This window comes from Acinonyx jubatus, chromosome C1 (genome assembly GCF_027475565.1).
Source record: "Acinonyx jubatus isolate Ajub_Pintada_27869175 chromosome C1, VMU_Ajub_asm_v1.0, whole genome shotgun sequence".
NCBI classification, from domain to species: domain Eukaryota; kingdom Metazoa; phylum Chordata; class Mammalia; order Carnivora; family Felidae; genus Acinonyx; species Acinonyx jubatus.
In genome coordinates this window covers 146,502,245-146,515,958 of record NC_069381.1, presented here as the reverse complement: position 1 = coordinate 146,515,958, position 13,714 = coordinate 146,502,245, and the positions used below count along the sequence as shown (strand labels likewise).

Genomic DNA, 13,714 nt, shown 5'->3' with positions numbered 1-13,714 from the left:
TTTTCTCCAGCTGCTTGATGTTCTTTGTTTTAATAGATATTGAGAAGTTGCTTTTTTATTTTTATTTACAGGTGCTATTACATGGTATTTCAGACCCAAAAGCAGATGGACAGAAAGCAACTGAAAAAGCCCAGGAAAAAAGAATACAGCAGCCATTACCTCTTGTGTCTGAGTCCCAGACTCACCCATCATTCCAATCCCAGCAGAAGCAGCCTCAGGTTTTGTCACAGCAGCTTCCATATATTTTCCAAAGCTCTCAGGCAAAGGAGGAATCTGTGAACAAACACACAAGTGTAATACAGTCTACGGGATTGGTGTCCAATGTGAAACCTTTATCTTTGGTAAATCAAGCCAAAAAGGAAACTTACATGAAACTCATAGTTCCTTCTTCTCCTGATGTACTTAAAGCAGGGAATAAAAATACCTCTGAAGAATCTAGTCCTTTGACCAGTGAAATGCGATCCAAACGGGTGAGTTAAAAATTATTTATAAAATAATTTTATTATTAGAAAAAGAGCTTTTATATAGTCTTACAATATGCTAGTTTAAATGAAATTCTACTCTTATTTTCATACTTTATTAGTTACCAGGAATAGCATATGCACATCAGATTTCTCTGATTTTATATTTACATATACATCTGCTTAATGTATTTTTGGCACACAATCGTGTCATTTTTCCTGAGGTTTAATGATTAGCAGAAAGGGGAGAAATACATTTGAATAAGATATACTCCAAATTACTTTTCTTTAAGATCAATGTCCTTTTTTTCTAATATCAATATATTCTTCTTTAAAGAAATGAACTTGAGTCATTTACCTCTGTAGCCTTATACTTTATCAACCACAAGCATAAAAATCCTTTATGAAGAATCATTTATTTTAATGTTTATTTATTTTTGAGAGAGAGAGAACGGTTGAATGCCCAAGTGGGGAGGGGCAAAGAGAGAGGAGGACAGAAGATCTCAAGCAGGCTCTGCACTGACTGCAGAGAGCATGATGCAGGGCTCAAACTCAGGAACTGTGAGATCATGACCTGAGCCAAAGTCGGACACTCACCTGACTGAGTCTTTACTTGTTCTAAATAACAAGTAAAGAACAGAAGGATTTTAAACCAAGATCATTCTTGTATCAAATCCCATTATTAAGATGAAATAATTTGGTGTTTCTGAAATGATAATGGTAGTTCATGGGAAATATTTCATGTGAATGGACATTCACATTAGACTCAACTATATGAAATATAAAATATTTTGAGTAATTTTTATTTATACAAATACCAGAACCAATAATCGGAGAATTTTTTCATCTTTATTTTCTTGCTATTGATTTTATATTTTCTACATAGTCTACATTCATATGTCTAGTAGAATTCTAGTAATTAAATGACCAGTGCCTTTTATTCTAGAACCAATCCAGAGTAGAGAAAAAATATTATGTTTGAACAAAGTATCCTGTCTTTTGATTACAAAAATTATCATTAGACCTCTTAATCCCATTAGATAACTTGTAAAGCTCTTGCTGTTTGCCAGCTGTTGTTTTATGTGCTGAATATGCATTTACTCATTGGACACTAACATCTGTAAATGCTACTAATATTATAATGCCCATTTACAGATAATCAAATTGAGATTCATAAAAAATAGCTCTCCCAAGATCACACTGCTAGTTAGTGACAGAGTTAAAATTCAAATCTAAGCAGTAGTACTAGAATCCTTGTTCTTAACCTCTGTGATAGCTGCCTTTCTCAAAAAAGTTACAATGTCCTTGTCCATTAACTCTTACTGCACTGAGAAGAATTTAAGAACAGGGTCAAAGTAAAATTACGTGAACAAATCAGGCTTTGATGAGAATCTAAATGCATAGTTCTCAAGCCTAAGGATACATTAGAATTACTTGGAAAACTTTAAAAAAAGGAATAATACCTTAGAACAATTAAATCAGAATCTCTTAGTCTGTTGAGACCAAGGTATTGCACATATCAAAAGCTTTCAAATGTATAGCCAGATTTGAAAACCGCTGATCTAAACAGAATGACCAATGGTATAATATCATGCATATGATAATTTGTGATGCTCAATCAGAAGGAGGTATTATTTCTGGCATCACATTATTGCCTATGAGTAAATTAAGCAAACTAAAATTTACACTGTTTGGGTTATTTTAATTTTTAATTAATGTGTATCCTACTTTAAGATAAATTATAGAGCATATTAGGAGTTATTTGTATTTTGAAAGGTTTCTTAATTTTCAAAGAGTTTCTTAAATGTTTCTTATTTAAAGAATTTTATATGACTGCCTGTTAGAAAGTCACTTATTAAACATTTGCTTAATAAATGTGGCCAAGCCAGACTTCCTATACGTATGATCTTATGTGATGCTTACAAAATTGTGTGAGGTAAAGAAACTAAAGCTTAGAAGAGATTAAATCCCTTGCTAACATTACATAACAATTAAAGAACAGAAGGATTTTAAACCAAGGTCATTCTTAAACCAAGCCCATGATTAAGATGAAACAATGTGGTGTTTCTGAACTGATAATTGTAGTTCATGGGAAATATTTTATGTGAATGGACATTCACATTAGACTCAACTCTAAATGACTTTGTGTACTTTTTCTTGGTACCTAGCATTGAGTTAAAGGGTATTTTATAAATATTTTTCTTACATCAGCTCTCTTTCTTTATATGACAGTCTAACATACAGAATTTTGGTTTATTCCTATGATAGTCTCAATTATTTCATGTTACCTGCCATGTATCTGCCTCCCCTACTAGTCTATGATTTTTTTTAGTATTATTTAATCATTGGCTCTTTCTATACCCTTATAATATAGACATTTAATTCAAATCAATATACATTAATTGGATATAGATACCAGTAGTGAATATTCTTTATCAAGTTTTGCTTAGATTTTTTTTTTTTTTTTTTTTTTTTTTTTTTGTGGACTGCAGACTCAGGTAAGGGCTGGGGGAGCAAAAACTTGGAGGAAGCACAGAGCTTCAAACCTGTCTTCCCATACTCTCGTCATCTAAGTGGCTGTCTTAAAGCAGCAAGACATTTGCTGTTGTGCAGTTCTCAATTTCCCCCCCCCGCCTCCCTTTTTATGTACCACCTCTAGTATCAAAAAGGACAACATGTTTGCTTTAAAAGAGTAACTGATACTAGTCTTAGGGTGAAATACAGTGATCTTTGGGGGTTTTTTTGAAAACCTTCAGGTGTCAATATATGGAAAGTGATTCTTTAGAATTAAGTCAAAATGAATTTCAGAAAATTAAAATATAAAACTAAAGGACAAGGTGTTGTTTTCATGACTGTTTTGATCCTATGTATTCAGAAGGAAAATTTACTACCTATAAAAAAGAGTACAAAATGATTATGTGACATAATTTTGTTCTAAGAAATGAAAACATACTAAATTTTTCTGCTGAAATCTCAGTACATATAATATACAATATTTTTATATTGAAACTCTTAAGTAAAATTAAGTATATTAATGCATTTTTACATAATGTATTTTATTATTTTATGTAAGAATCTTGCCATGAAGTTATTTTTAAAAGGTAAATGCAATTATTTAGTATAACTTCCCATATTTAATCACTGAATAAATGCTAATTAAGCACGTTCTTTTTGTGAAGCATTGCCTTAGGTATGAATATTATGTGACAGTCTTTGTTTAGAAAGAATTAACTTAATTTTCTAAACTAATACAGTGAGGATATTAAATAAGATAAAGAAGTTTATGTAGGAATTGCATACTGCTTACTAGCACTGCTGCTGTAAAAGATTTAATACATTATTCTATATTGCATTCCATCTGCATTTATACTCTGAAATGCCCACCACAAATTTTTGCTGGCTAGAATGTTCAGAGCCCAGGTTCAATGCTGACAGTGCTACCGATTTTAATTCTAAGGCAACCATTTTCGTTACAGACTTTGACCTTCTGAAATTCAACACTACTTAAAGTACTTTAATCATTCTACTTAAGTTTTTAATTTTTTTAAATGTTTATTTAATTTTTGAGAGAGAGACAGATCATGAGTGGGGGAGGAGCAGAGAGAGAGGGAGACACAGAATCTGAGGCAGGCTCCAGGCTCTGAGATGTCAGCACAGAGCCTGACACAGGGCTCGAACCCACGAACCGTGAGATCATGACCTGAGCCGAAGTCGGACGTTTAACCGACTGAGCCACCCAGGTGCCCCTCTACTTAAGTACTATTTTAATTATACAAATTTAATAAAGTTCATGTGGTTTTATTCTTATCAAGATTCTGAGAGCCAAATAAGTTTTTATTTCTTATTTACAGATTTAAATTTTATAGCTTAATGGTTTACAAATCGTTTTTTTCCAAGTAAAGTGTACTTTTTCTAAACTGTTTTATTATACTCTTTCTAATGCTAATGTGCTAAAGGGACTCCAAGGTAGACTCCACACAATGTTGAGCCAGCAATCCCAGCAGCTTCATATCATGCATACTGCAGGTAGTATCCGGTAACAAATAAGAGGTAATGGGGTTCAAAGGATAGAAGTCATGAGTGCTTCTGGCTGGAACAAACATGGAAAGCTTTTTGGGCTGGATTTTGAAGGATGAGCAAGATTTTGTCAGCTTGCTATTTAGAAGAGGAGGACGTTTCACACAGAGAAAAGGATTATAGCAAAATGCGGAGGTGGTGGAAGTATGACATGAACAGGGCATGGCAAATAGTACAGTTTGACTAGAAAGTTATAATTTGAAAAGTAACTTGAGGCTCAAAATTAAGTATTTAGGCCTTATAAAGTTGTCAGTGACAGAGGAGACACTAAAGCTTTTGACCAAGGCGCTAAAATAGTTTAAATGAAGATAAAAATGGCATGAGGATATATATGTTGGGAATTGTGTGGGAAGAAATGATGGTATGGCCTATGTATGAGCAATATTCTGATGAAAGAGTCCAAAAGACATAGGAATATGGCTGACTTGGAAGAAAGAAAAGTAAAAGATGTCTTCAGCATTTCAAATTTAGATTATTGAGACACAGGGGACCATAGTAATGAGAGAGGGGAAACCTATATTTTGAAGGGACAAAGACTAACTGAATTTTAAATATATATTATGTCTAGCCAAGTTTCAGCAACCAACTAGTCATCACTGCCACTAATTTTAAGCACTTGTATATCATGATTTAAATTTGTATATGAGTAGCCGTTGTCAGATATGGAAGGCAAATACAAGTAATCTTTGTTTTTATGGTACATTATTGTTTTGTTTTTTAACTTTTGTTTTCACAGGAACAATATAAACAGACATTCCCAGCACAGTTAAAGAAACAAGAGTCATCCAAGAGCTTGAAGAAGGTTATTGCAGCTTTGTCAAATCCGAAAGCAACCTCTAGTTCACCAGCACATCCAAAACAGACGTCAGAAAACAACCACCCTAATCCATTCTTGACAAATGCACTTTTAGGTAATCACCAACCAAATGGAGTTATTCAAAGTGTCATTCAAGAAGCTCCTCTAGCACTTACTACCAAAACTAAAATGCAGAGTAAGATTAATGAGAACATCGCTACTCCAAGCAGCACCCCTTTTTCCTCACCTGTAAATTTGAGTACAGGTGGGAGAAGAACCCCTGGCAGTCAGACAACTGTAACCCCCTCCGCCTCTCCCATACTGCATAGTCAAGGGAAGGAAAGAGCAGTTAGCAATAATGTAAACCCAGTGAAAACACAGCATCACCCCCACCCTGCAAAATCTTTAGTGGAACAGTTCAGGGGAACAGATTCAGACATTCCCAGTAGTAAAGATTCTGAAGATTCAAATGAGGATGAAGAAGAAGATGATGAGGAAGAAGATGAGGAAGATGATGAAGATGATGAATCTGATGACAGCCAATCAGGTTATTTTTTATTTTTAAATTTGAAGTATTTCTGTAAATGCTATCTGAACCAAAACATTTTAAGGAGGATTTTAGTTCACAGACTTATAATCATTGTCATTCACTGTGTTTCCCACAGCTATGTGCCTTTCTGTAATGAGCTGGTAAAATATAGGAGGAACTGAAATTGGAAATCCTAGTTAAATTCTCAGCTTTGTTATTCATTTAACATTAAACAAATAACTTTAAATGAATATAAATGATGCAGGAATTAAGAAATCACAAACTTGGCTTAATTTTCATTTAATTCATGACCACTCATTTGTCTTTTCTTTTTCATCTCTTCTGCTACCTGTTTAAGTGTTTCAGCAGGTATTTTCACTGAGGTACAATTGTAGTCACAGTCATTTAGAAAGTGCTAAAAACCTAAATCCCTATGATTGTCCATTAGCAACACAGAATTTGTATAATAACAAGTAGAGTACTCCTTGATTTTATTTTTTAATTCACTTTCTAGTATTTTTTAAAACTTCTTTCTGTTTTTCTTCCCCTTAACTCTCCTCCTTGTTCCACAGAAGATTGGAAGCATAAAATATAAGATAGTTTAAATCTTAAATACAAAGATGAAATACATATTATAGAAAATATTTGGACTTATTACTGACCCTCCACAAGTCCAATGGTAAATTTTCTAGCTACCAATGTAAATAGGAAAATATAGTCAGTTATACAACTTAAAGTATCTAAAGTTGCTCAGTGTAAGAACAACTTTTCCTGACAATATTTTTTCCTGGGATTCCCATAAACACAACTTTACATGATAGAATATGACTACCATTATTAATAACTTTTGAAGACAGTTTTTATAACAAATTTCAACATAGGCAGATTCCACAAAAGTTGTTATTCTGGGAACCTTTAAGATACATTCCAAGCATCAGGCCTGTGTTTAATCAAGTTTAATCCAGGAGTAGATTATACATATCTATAGGAAGAGATACTTTTATAGAACTACATTGCTAGAACAAACTTAAATTATTAAACCATTAAGTGATCACACATAATTATATCTGTAACCTGGTCTTTGGTGAAGCCTGATGAAATTGTGCACCTAAATAGAATAACTGCAGCCTGAAAAGTCAAGAATCTCTCAGAAAATGGTTTTCTTTTACCTCAAAGTCCAGATGAAAGAATGATGGTAGTTCCAGACTTCTCTTCCTCATACTGAACCTAGTATACTTCTAAAGCTATTGGAATCTATTAATTTAAGTAATCAATTCTATTCCCTCTATACCTTAGTTTCTATATTAAATTAAAAGTGATTTTGAAGCCACTAAGCAGAACTCATCATGTGAAGGTGCCATGTGAGAAGAACTGTTTTATGATAAAAGAGTTGAGTAAAGCTGATACTTTTAATGAATTTTGAGGATTTGTAGTCTGCATACATTGTACTCAAATAGATTGTTAGATAGTAATTTTTACATTAAGTCTTTAGGAAAGTTGCTCAGTTGACTTCAATCACAGATTCTGATTCCTGAACTATCCCATTTAGATACAAACTGCAAATGTTGGTGATTATCTAGTTATAATATACAAATGCTTCTTTTACTTCCCAGAATCAGATAGTAATTCAGAATCAGATACAGAAGGATCAGAAGAAGATGATGATGATGATAAAGACCAAGATGAATCAGATAGTGATACTGAAGGAGAGAAAACGTCAATGAAACTGAATAAAACAACTTCCTCTGTCAAAAGCCCTTCCATCAGTCTCACTGCTCACCCAACACCTCGTAACCTCCACATAGCAAAAGCCCCAGGCTCTGCTCCTGCTGCCTTATGTTCTGAATCACAGTCACCTGCTTTTCTTGGCACACCTTCTTCCACACTTACTTCAAGTCCACACTCTGGTACCTATACTTTATTTTTATTATTATAAAGTAGAAGTCAAACCATAGCAAGAACTCTTATTTATACAGTTTTCTGGGGATGATCTCATTGGAATCAAGCATGACAGCTAGATTTGAGGTTGGCTAAGAAAGGTCCATGTGTATTTTCAAAGGATATGACCCATTACCATTTTTTTTTCTGTGTTTCCAATTTAAGAACACGATTGATGACAGTTCTTGATTTTGAATACTTTCCTGCTTTGGTATTCAGTTTATGCTTCTAGAATTTAGAATTTGATGGATAGTTGGACTTTTTTTGTACTTTATAAAAATGAGCTCATTTGGTTACTTAAGATACAATTGCATATCTGTCCAACATATAGCCAAATATCATTTGTATTAGTGAGTAGCATTATTATTTCATTAACATGCCACATCTTTTTTTTTTCTATTTGACCTTTTATAAACTTCCAGAGGTCTTCATTAAAAGTTTTTACATGAATTCCAAAAGGACTTTTTATTTCTATTTTGGTAGCTAAGGAAATATAGAGATATATAGTAAAATATCATGTTGTTTTATTTATTTCACTCTTTTCTTACAAATGTCTGGTTTTGCTTTCATTTGCCACAGTCCAGTATGATAGTCTGCTAATTTAAGAGGCACGTATTTGCATTTGTGAAACTTAGTCATTGTCTATAAAGAATTTTACATGTAATCATAATCCTATTTGTCTCTTAGGTTTAAAGACCTGGTAGTAGTTTTGACTATGGATTTATACGAACATAGATGTATAGTATTTTTAAGTGTATGAGCCAGCTGTTGAAATTTTTCAGCATCTTAAAAAGTCATATTCTCAAAGAAAACTGTATCTAGTTTTCTGAAACCTCTGTCTTCTATTTTCCTCCTCCTTCTTTAGCTATTTCTTTAAATACAAAATGAGAGGAAAGCTACGTATTTTTGTCTTCCATTGTATTTTCTTTAGAAAGACCAGTTATTCTGTCAGGCAGACCAAAGAAGGAAAAAAGGCCTCTACTTGATACAGTGTTTTATTGAAAATCATCTAAAAATAACCTACAAGTTGCAGAAAGACATTAAATGATTCAAGTCATTAAGATATATTATTTAAAGAAAATTTTCAAAACTATCAAAAAATTATCATCTGTACAAGCTAATCTGTTATGTTAACTGGCTGAATTTTCTTGAAGGCACTTCCAAAAGGCGAAGAGTAACAGATGAGCGCGAGCTGCGTATTCCTTTGGAATATGGGTATGCAAAGTAGGATTTCTCTCGTTGCCTTTCCTCCACATATGTGTGCATGTTTGATTTCTCACTCTCTGCTGTTAGTAAAAGAACTGAATAGACTGCATGGTATTCATTAGAGCAGAAGAGCCAGAGCAAAGGGCAAAGAAGTTAATATATTAGAAAACTGAAATTCATCTGAACTGCAGTGTTTAGGTATGGCGCATCTGGAATGGAATCACACAGTCAGGTGGGAGTAGGACTGAAAAAGAAGCAAGCAAGAGAGAGTCATTGGCAAAGGGCTGGGACACAGTTAAGAGTATGAGAGGTTTTTGTGAAGATGGGGGTTAAAGGACAGTAAAAGCCACTATGGCAAAACTGGGGGGACTTGCCCAGAGTTTGGCTAAAATGGTTTAGGTGGAACTGAGACTGTTTACGTTAGAAGTACATGATCCCCGAGGAGCAGAGAGCCAAGTTCACTTTACTCTTTCCACTTAAAGCTTTTCAGGTGTAAAACATCAGTACACATTGACACATTACTGAATTGGTCCGAAAACCCAAAGTAATACCAGTTAACGATTTCTAAGAAATTTAATGGAGTTTAATATTTGTAAATTGGGTCTGATTAATTTTTCATTGAATTACTTAGTTAATCAAAATAATGGTAAATGTATCTGAGTCGTATGATTAGGGACTTATATTTGTTTTATTTGTATTTTTCCTGCTGTCTAAAAAGCATGTGTTCTTAATTTTTTTTAAAAAAAGCTTTCTTAAAATTAAATATGTTATAACCCTCATTTCTGTTATGTGTAGCTGGCAAAGAGAGACAAGAATAAGAAACTTTGGAGGGCGCCTTCAAGGAGAAGTAGCGTATTATGCTCCATGTGGAAAGAAACTTAGGCAATACCCTGAAGTAATAAAGGTACATACTTTTCACCAAATAACATACATTTGGTGCCTATTACGCATCTTTATGGGAAAGAAAAAGTGCTCTCCTTTCTCAGAAAATATTCTCTTGTATGAGACTAATGTACTTAACCTAAAGTGATCTTCTCTAAACCCATAGCCCCTTGCTAGAATATGCAAAACATTAGTGTCCTGAAGAAAGCTATACATCAAAGCTGGGTTGTAATTATTAAAACCTGAAGTGGAAAAATATGTGATTTTTTCAGTATCTCAGCAGAAATGGAATAATGGATATCTCAAGGGACAATTTCAGCTTCAGTGCAAAAATAAGAGTGGGTGACTTCTATGAAGCCAGAGATGGACCGCAGGTATCCACTTTTTAAAAAGTACAGTCTTTAAAACAAAACGTAGTACCATAACCTAAATGAAGTAAATTTCACTACACTCTGGAGCATTGACTTTTGTTAGTTAATTCATACAGCTATACATATAACTTTGTGGTTAACACACACCAAGGCTTCAATCCACTATATTCCAGTAACAAGGAGCTTTGACATAACAGATTTCTTTTTCAAATTTTTTAAGTAAACTTTTTCCTGTTTATTAATTTTGTCAAAAGTTTTATAATTTATACAGGTATAAAAGTATCTGCGTGTTCACATGAAATATAGGAAAACATTAGTTCCCTGAAAGGTAAACTGACTGAAAGGTAAATTAATTTGAATAGGAAAAACATGCTGTTGGAAGTCAGTCCAGAAGGGAATAAAAATATGCCTTAGTTTTTTTGAAAGATCTTGTCCATCTGATTATGCCATGCTACATGATCCATTTTCATGGGGGGGGGGGGCGGATGGAGGGAGGGAGGTTCCTTAATATTAGGGATGTAAAATTTCTGCTTTTTACAGAAATTTAATTTTTTAGTTAATTATATACATTTCTGAAAATATCACCATAACTCCCTTTTTGCTTATGAGTTAAGTATACAGCCTTACCAATCAGCACAAAGAACGCACTGTAGAGACTTCATTTCCTATATGTTTCCTTTATTGTTTTGCTTTTGTTTCTTACTTGGATTCAGCTGCATATGGTTAACTGTTCGCTTTAACTTTATCGGCTCCATTGAAAGAGGTCCTAGTTAAGGAGTGAGGGGACCATTCTTGTTCACCCATGAAATAGTTCTGTGATTTCAAACAACATCAGAATAATGCCCCCTTTTCCTCAATTTCTTTGTCCGCAAAATAAAGGCAATAATAATTTTACTTCTGCCTCCTAGGATTATGGTGAGGTTAAATGAGATCATATGCATGAAAATGTTTCAAAAGGTTAAGTTGCTCAGCCAACTGCAGTTGATATTTTCTTTCTTGATTGAATCTTTCTCCCTTTTGGCCCATTATAATGCACAGAAAGAAATTTTTTCTGGCAATAAATATTTTCTAGTGTGAGTGGGCAGTTTTTCCATCATATCTTACCCTCTAATTTTATAGTTAGAGAAATAAGAAAGGCCTTCCTAATTCTGCAGGAGATTTATTTTGAGAGCTCAAAGATTAAGGGAATTTTCCAGGATCATACAGTCTCAACCAGGCAGAGACATAACTAGAACTCAGGGTTTCTAACCTGAGAATTCAGTGTTCTTTTGCATTCAACCTATTACCTATTTTTTATTATTGTCCATGACTTTTTAAGGGACAAGTTATGTCCAAGTCCACTTGTTTCTTTCCTGGTAGTTCTAAAATGCCAAAATAGATTTATTTGAGGTTTAGTTTCTTTACTGAAATATATTCTAGAATTTTTCTCTTTTTATTTTTTAAACTTAAAAAAATGTTTAACTTAAACTAAATCTGTCACCAAACAGATTTTCAGAATTTTGGAGTTATTTTACCCACTTCCATATATGCTGGATCAGTTTCTTGTCACAAAAATGTTAGAAGACAATAATTTATTTAAAAATTCGAATCATTCTTTAATCTTTTGGCTCATGTTATCAAATCTTTACTTGTCTTATTTCTGCCAAAGATATCCTTATGTTTTTAAGTTAAATAGGTTTTTGTTCTGAGAGAAAAGCTAATTACTGTTCAATGCATAAAGGATTTTTAGTTTTGTATCAGTGATAATTAGACTTAATCTATAAAGCCTCATTAAGCAGAGTAAAATGTTCTTTGACATCCATTCACTTTTTATTAAGCATAATCAGTGTTTTCCAAATGCATATTGCTTTGTTGAGAGATCAATTCATGAAGGAAATATGATGAATTACTAAATCTAGAATATGTTAAGCTGCCAACATTTCAGTAGATTGCTCACGGAAAATATTAGCAATTTTGAGAGCACTTCTGTCAGTTTAAAAAAATTAGTAAGTTGGATTCGTTTTAAGATACTTTCAGAGAACAAAAATTAAAGGTAAGTAACCCAAAAAAGTTTAGTTAATTAATTAGAGATACATATAGTACATACAGTTGTAGAACCGTATACATTTCCATATGTGATCAAAATGTATAAGATATAGGTAATTAGAAATGTATATAATTATGTAAAATTTTCTATGAAAATGAATAAAGATTATATATTTTTGTTAGAGAAACTATGATCTGTAATAATTTGATATGCCTAAACTTTGTAGATGTAAAATATAGTTTGTCCAAGCCACTGTTGCTATGCAGAGATGATCTGTATGTGTTTACAATATGTCTGCCTTTATACAAATTGTAGAAAGGGAATGATGACTGTGTATATACTGAAAAACAAAACTGCATATTGGAAGGACTGAGAAGAAATGTGTCAAAATTTTAATGATAGATGTAATGATTGGTGATACAATGGATCATTTTTTTTCTTTTTACTTCTTACAAGTTTCACATTTTCTAAATTTGCTTGTATTACATACAACGTGAAAAGCAACTTTCTATTAAATAAATACATATGGTGCGCCTGGGTGACTCAGTCAGTTAAGTGTCCGACTTTTGGTTTTGGCTCAAGTCATGATCCCGTGGTTTGTGAGTTCGAACCCCACGTCAGGCTCTGTGCTGTTAGTGTGGACCCTGTTTGGGATTCTCTCTCTCTCTCTCTCTCTCTCTCTCTCTCTCTCTCTCTCTCTCTCTTTCTCTCTCTTTTTCTTTCTCTTTCCTTTTTCTTTCTCTGCTCTTCCCATGCTCATGCTCTCTCTCTCTCTCAAAATAAATAAATAAACGTAAAAAAAATAATAAATCCTTCAATCCCTTCTAATAAAGCTAAGCATTCAGTTTTCCAAAGGCATGGAAGTTGTACATAATTTCAGATATTACTGGTACAGTTTTCCAAGCCCCATTTATCTATTTTGGGTGTTTAATATTTGCAGATTCATTGCTATTCTTAGTCCCTTTCCTAAACATTTGCATTGGAAAAATAAACTTTCTCCATCATATTTTTCCTTTTCCTCTTAAACTTATCAAAAGTATCCAATATTAGTTCTGTAAGTTGTTATTTTGCTCAAGGCATTTCAAAAATTTCAACAGTAATGCAAAGCTCTATATTTTTTTTACAAATGAAATTAATGGAGTTTCTACTAGAAGGTAATTCGAGTCTGCAGTAGAGAACCATGGTTTTTTTGTAGCAGTTATTTTTCAACTCAAGATTATTTCTGAACTTAAGAGAGAGTATGCATATATTTATTAACAGCAAGCATCTGAAAATATTGACTAACTTTGGATATAATACAGTGGGATGAGAGGTATGAGAACTTACATTTATTGAAATTTAAGTAAATTCATCATTAAAGGACAATCTAATGATTACTTTCAAAAATAAGAAAGCAGGGTGCCTGGGTGGCTCAGTCAGTTAAGCGTC

General features: G+C 33.1%; 1 protein-coding gene across 21 annotated transcripts in view; it reads left to right on the top strand.

Annotated features, from left to right (window-relative positions):
* Positions 1-13,714, top strand: part of BAZ2B (bromodomain adjacent to zinc finger domain 2B) — a 317,724-nt gene that overhangs the window by 216,730 nt on the left and 87,280 nt on the right. For 14 of the 21 annotated variants that reach the window (XM_027055668.2, XM_053215128.1, XM_053215127.1 and 11 more), the window contains 6 exons: positions 72-470; positions 5,275-5,881; positions 7,477-7,770; positions 8,956-9,016; positions 9,803-9,911; positions 10,162-10,263. In XM_027055668.2, coding sequence (XP_026911469.1) covers positions 72-470; positions 5,275-5,881; positions 7,477-7,770; positions 8,956-9,016; positions 9,803-9,911; positions 10,162-10,263 — 1,572 coding nt within the window. The remainder of the gene's footprint in view (positions 1-71; positions 471-5,274; positions 5,882-7,476; positions 7,771-8,955; positions 9,017-9,802; positions 9,912-10,161; positions 10,264-13,714) is intronic. The other 7 variants (XM_053215140.1, XM_053215139.1, XM_053215130.1 and 4 more) reach the window with 3 other exon arrangements.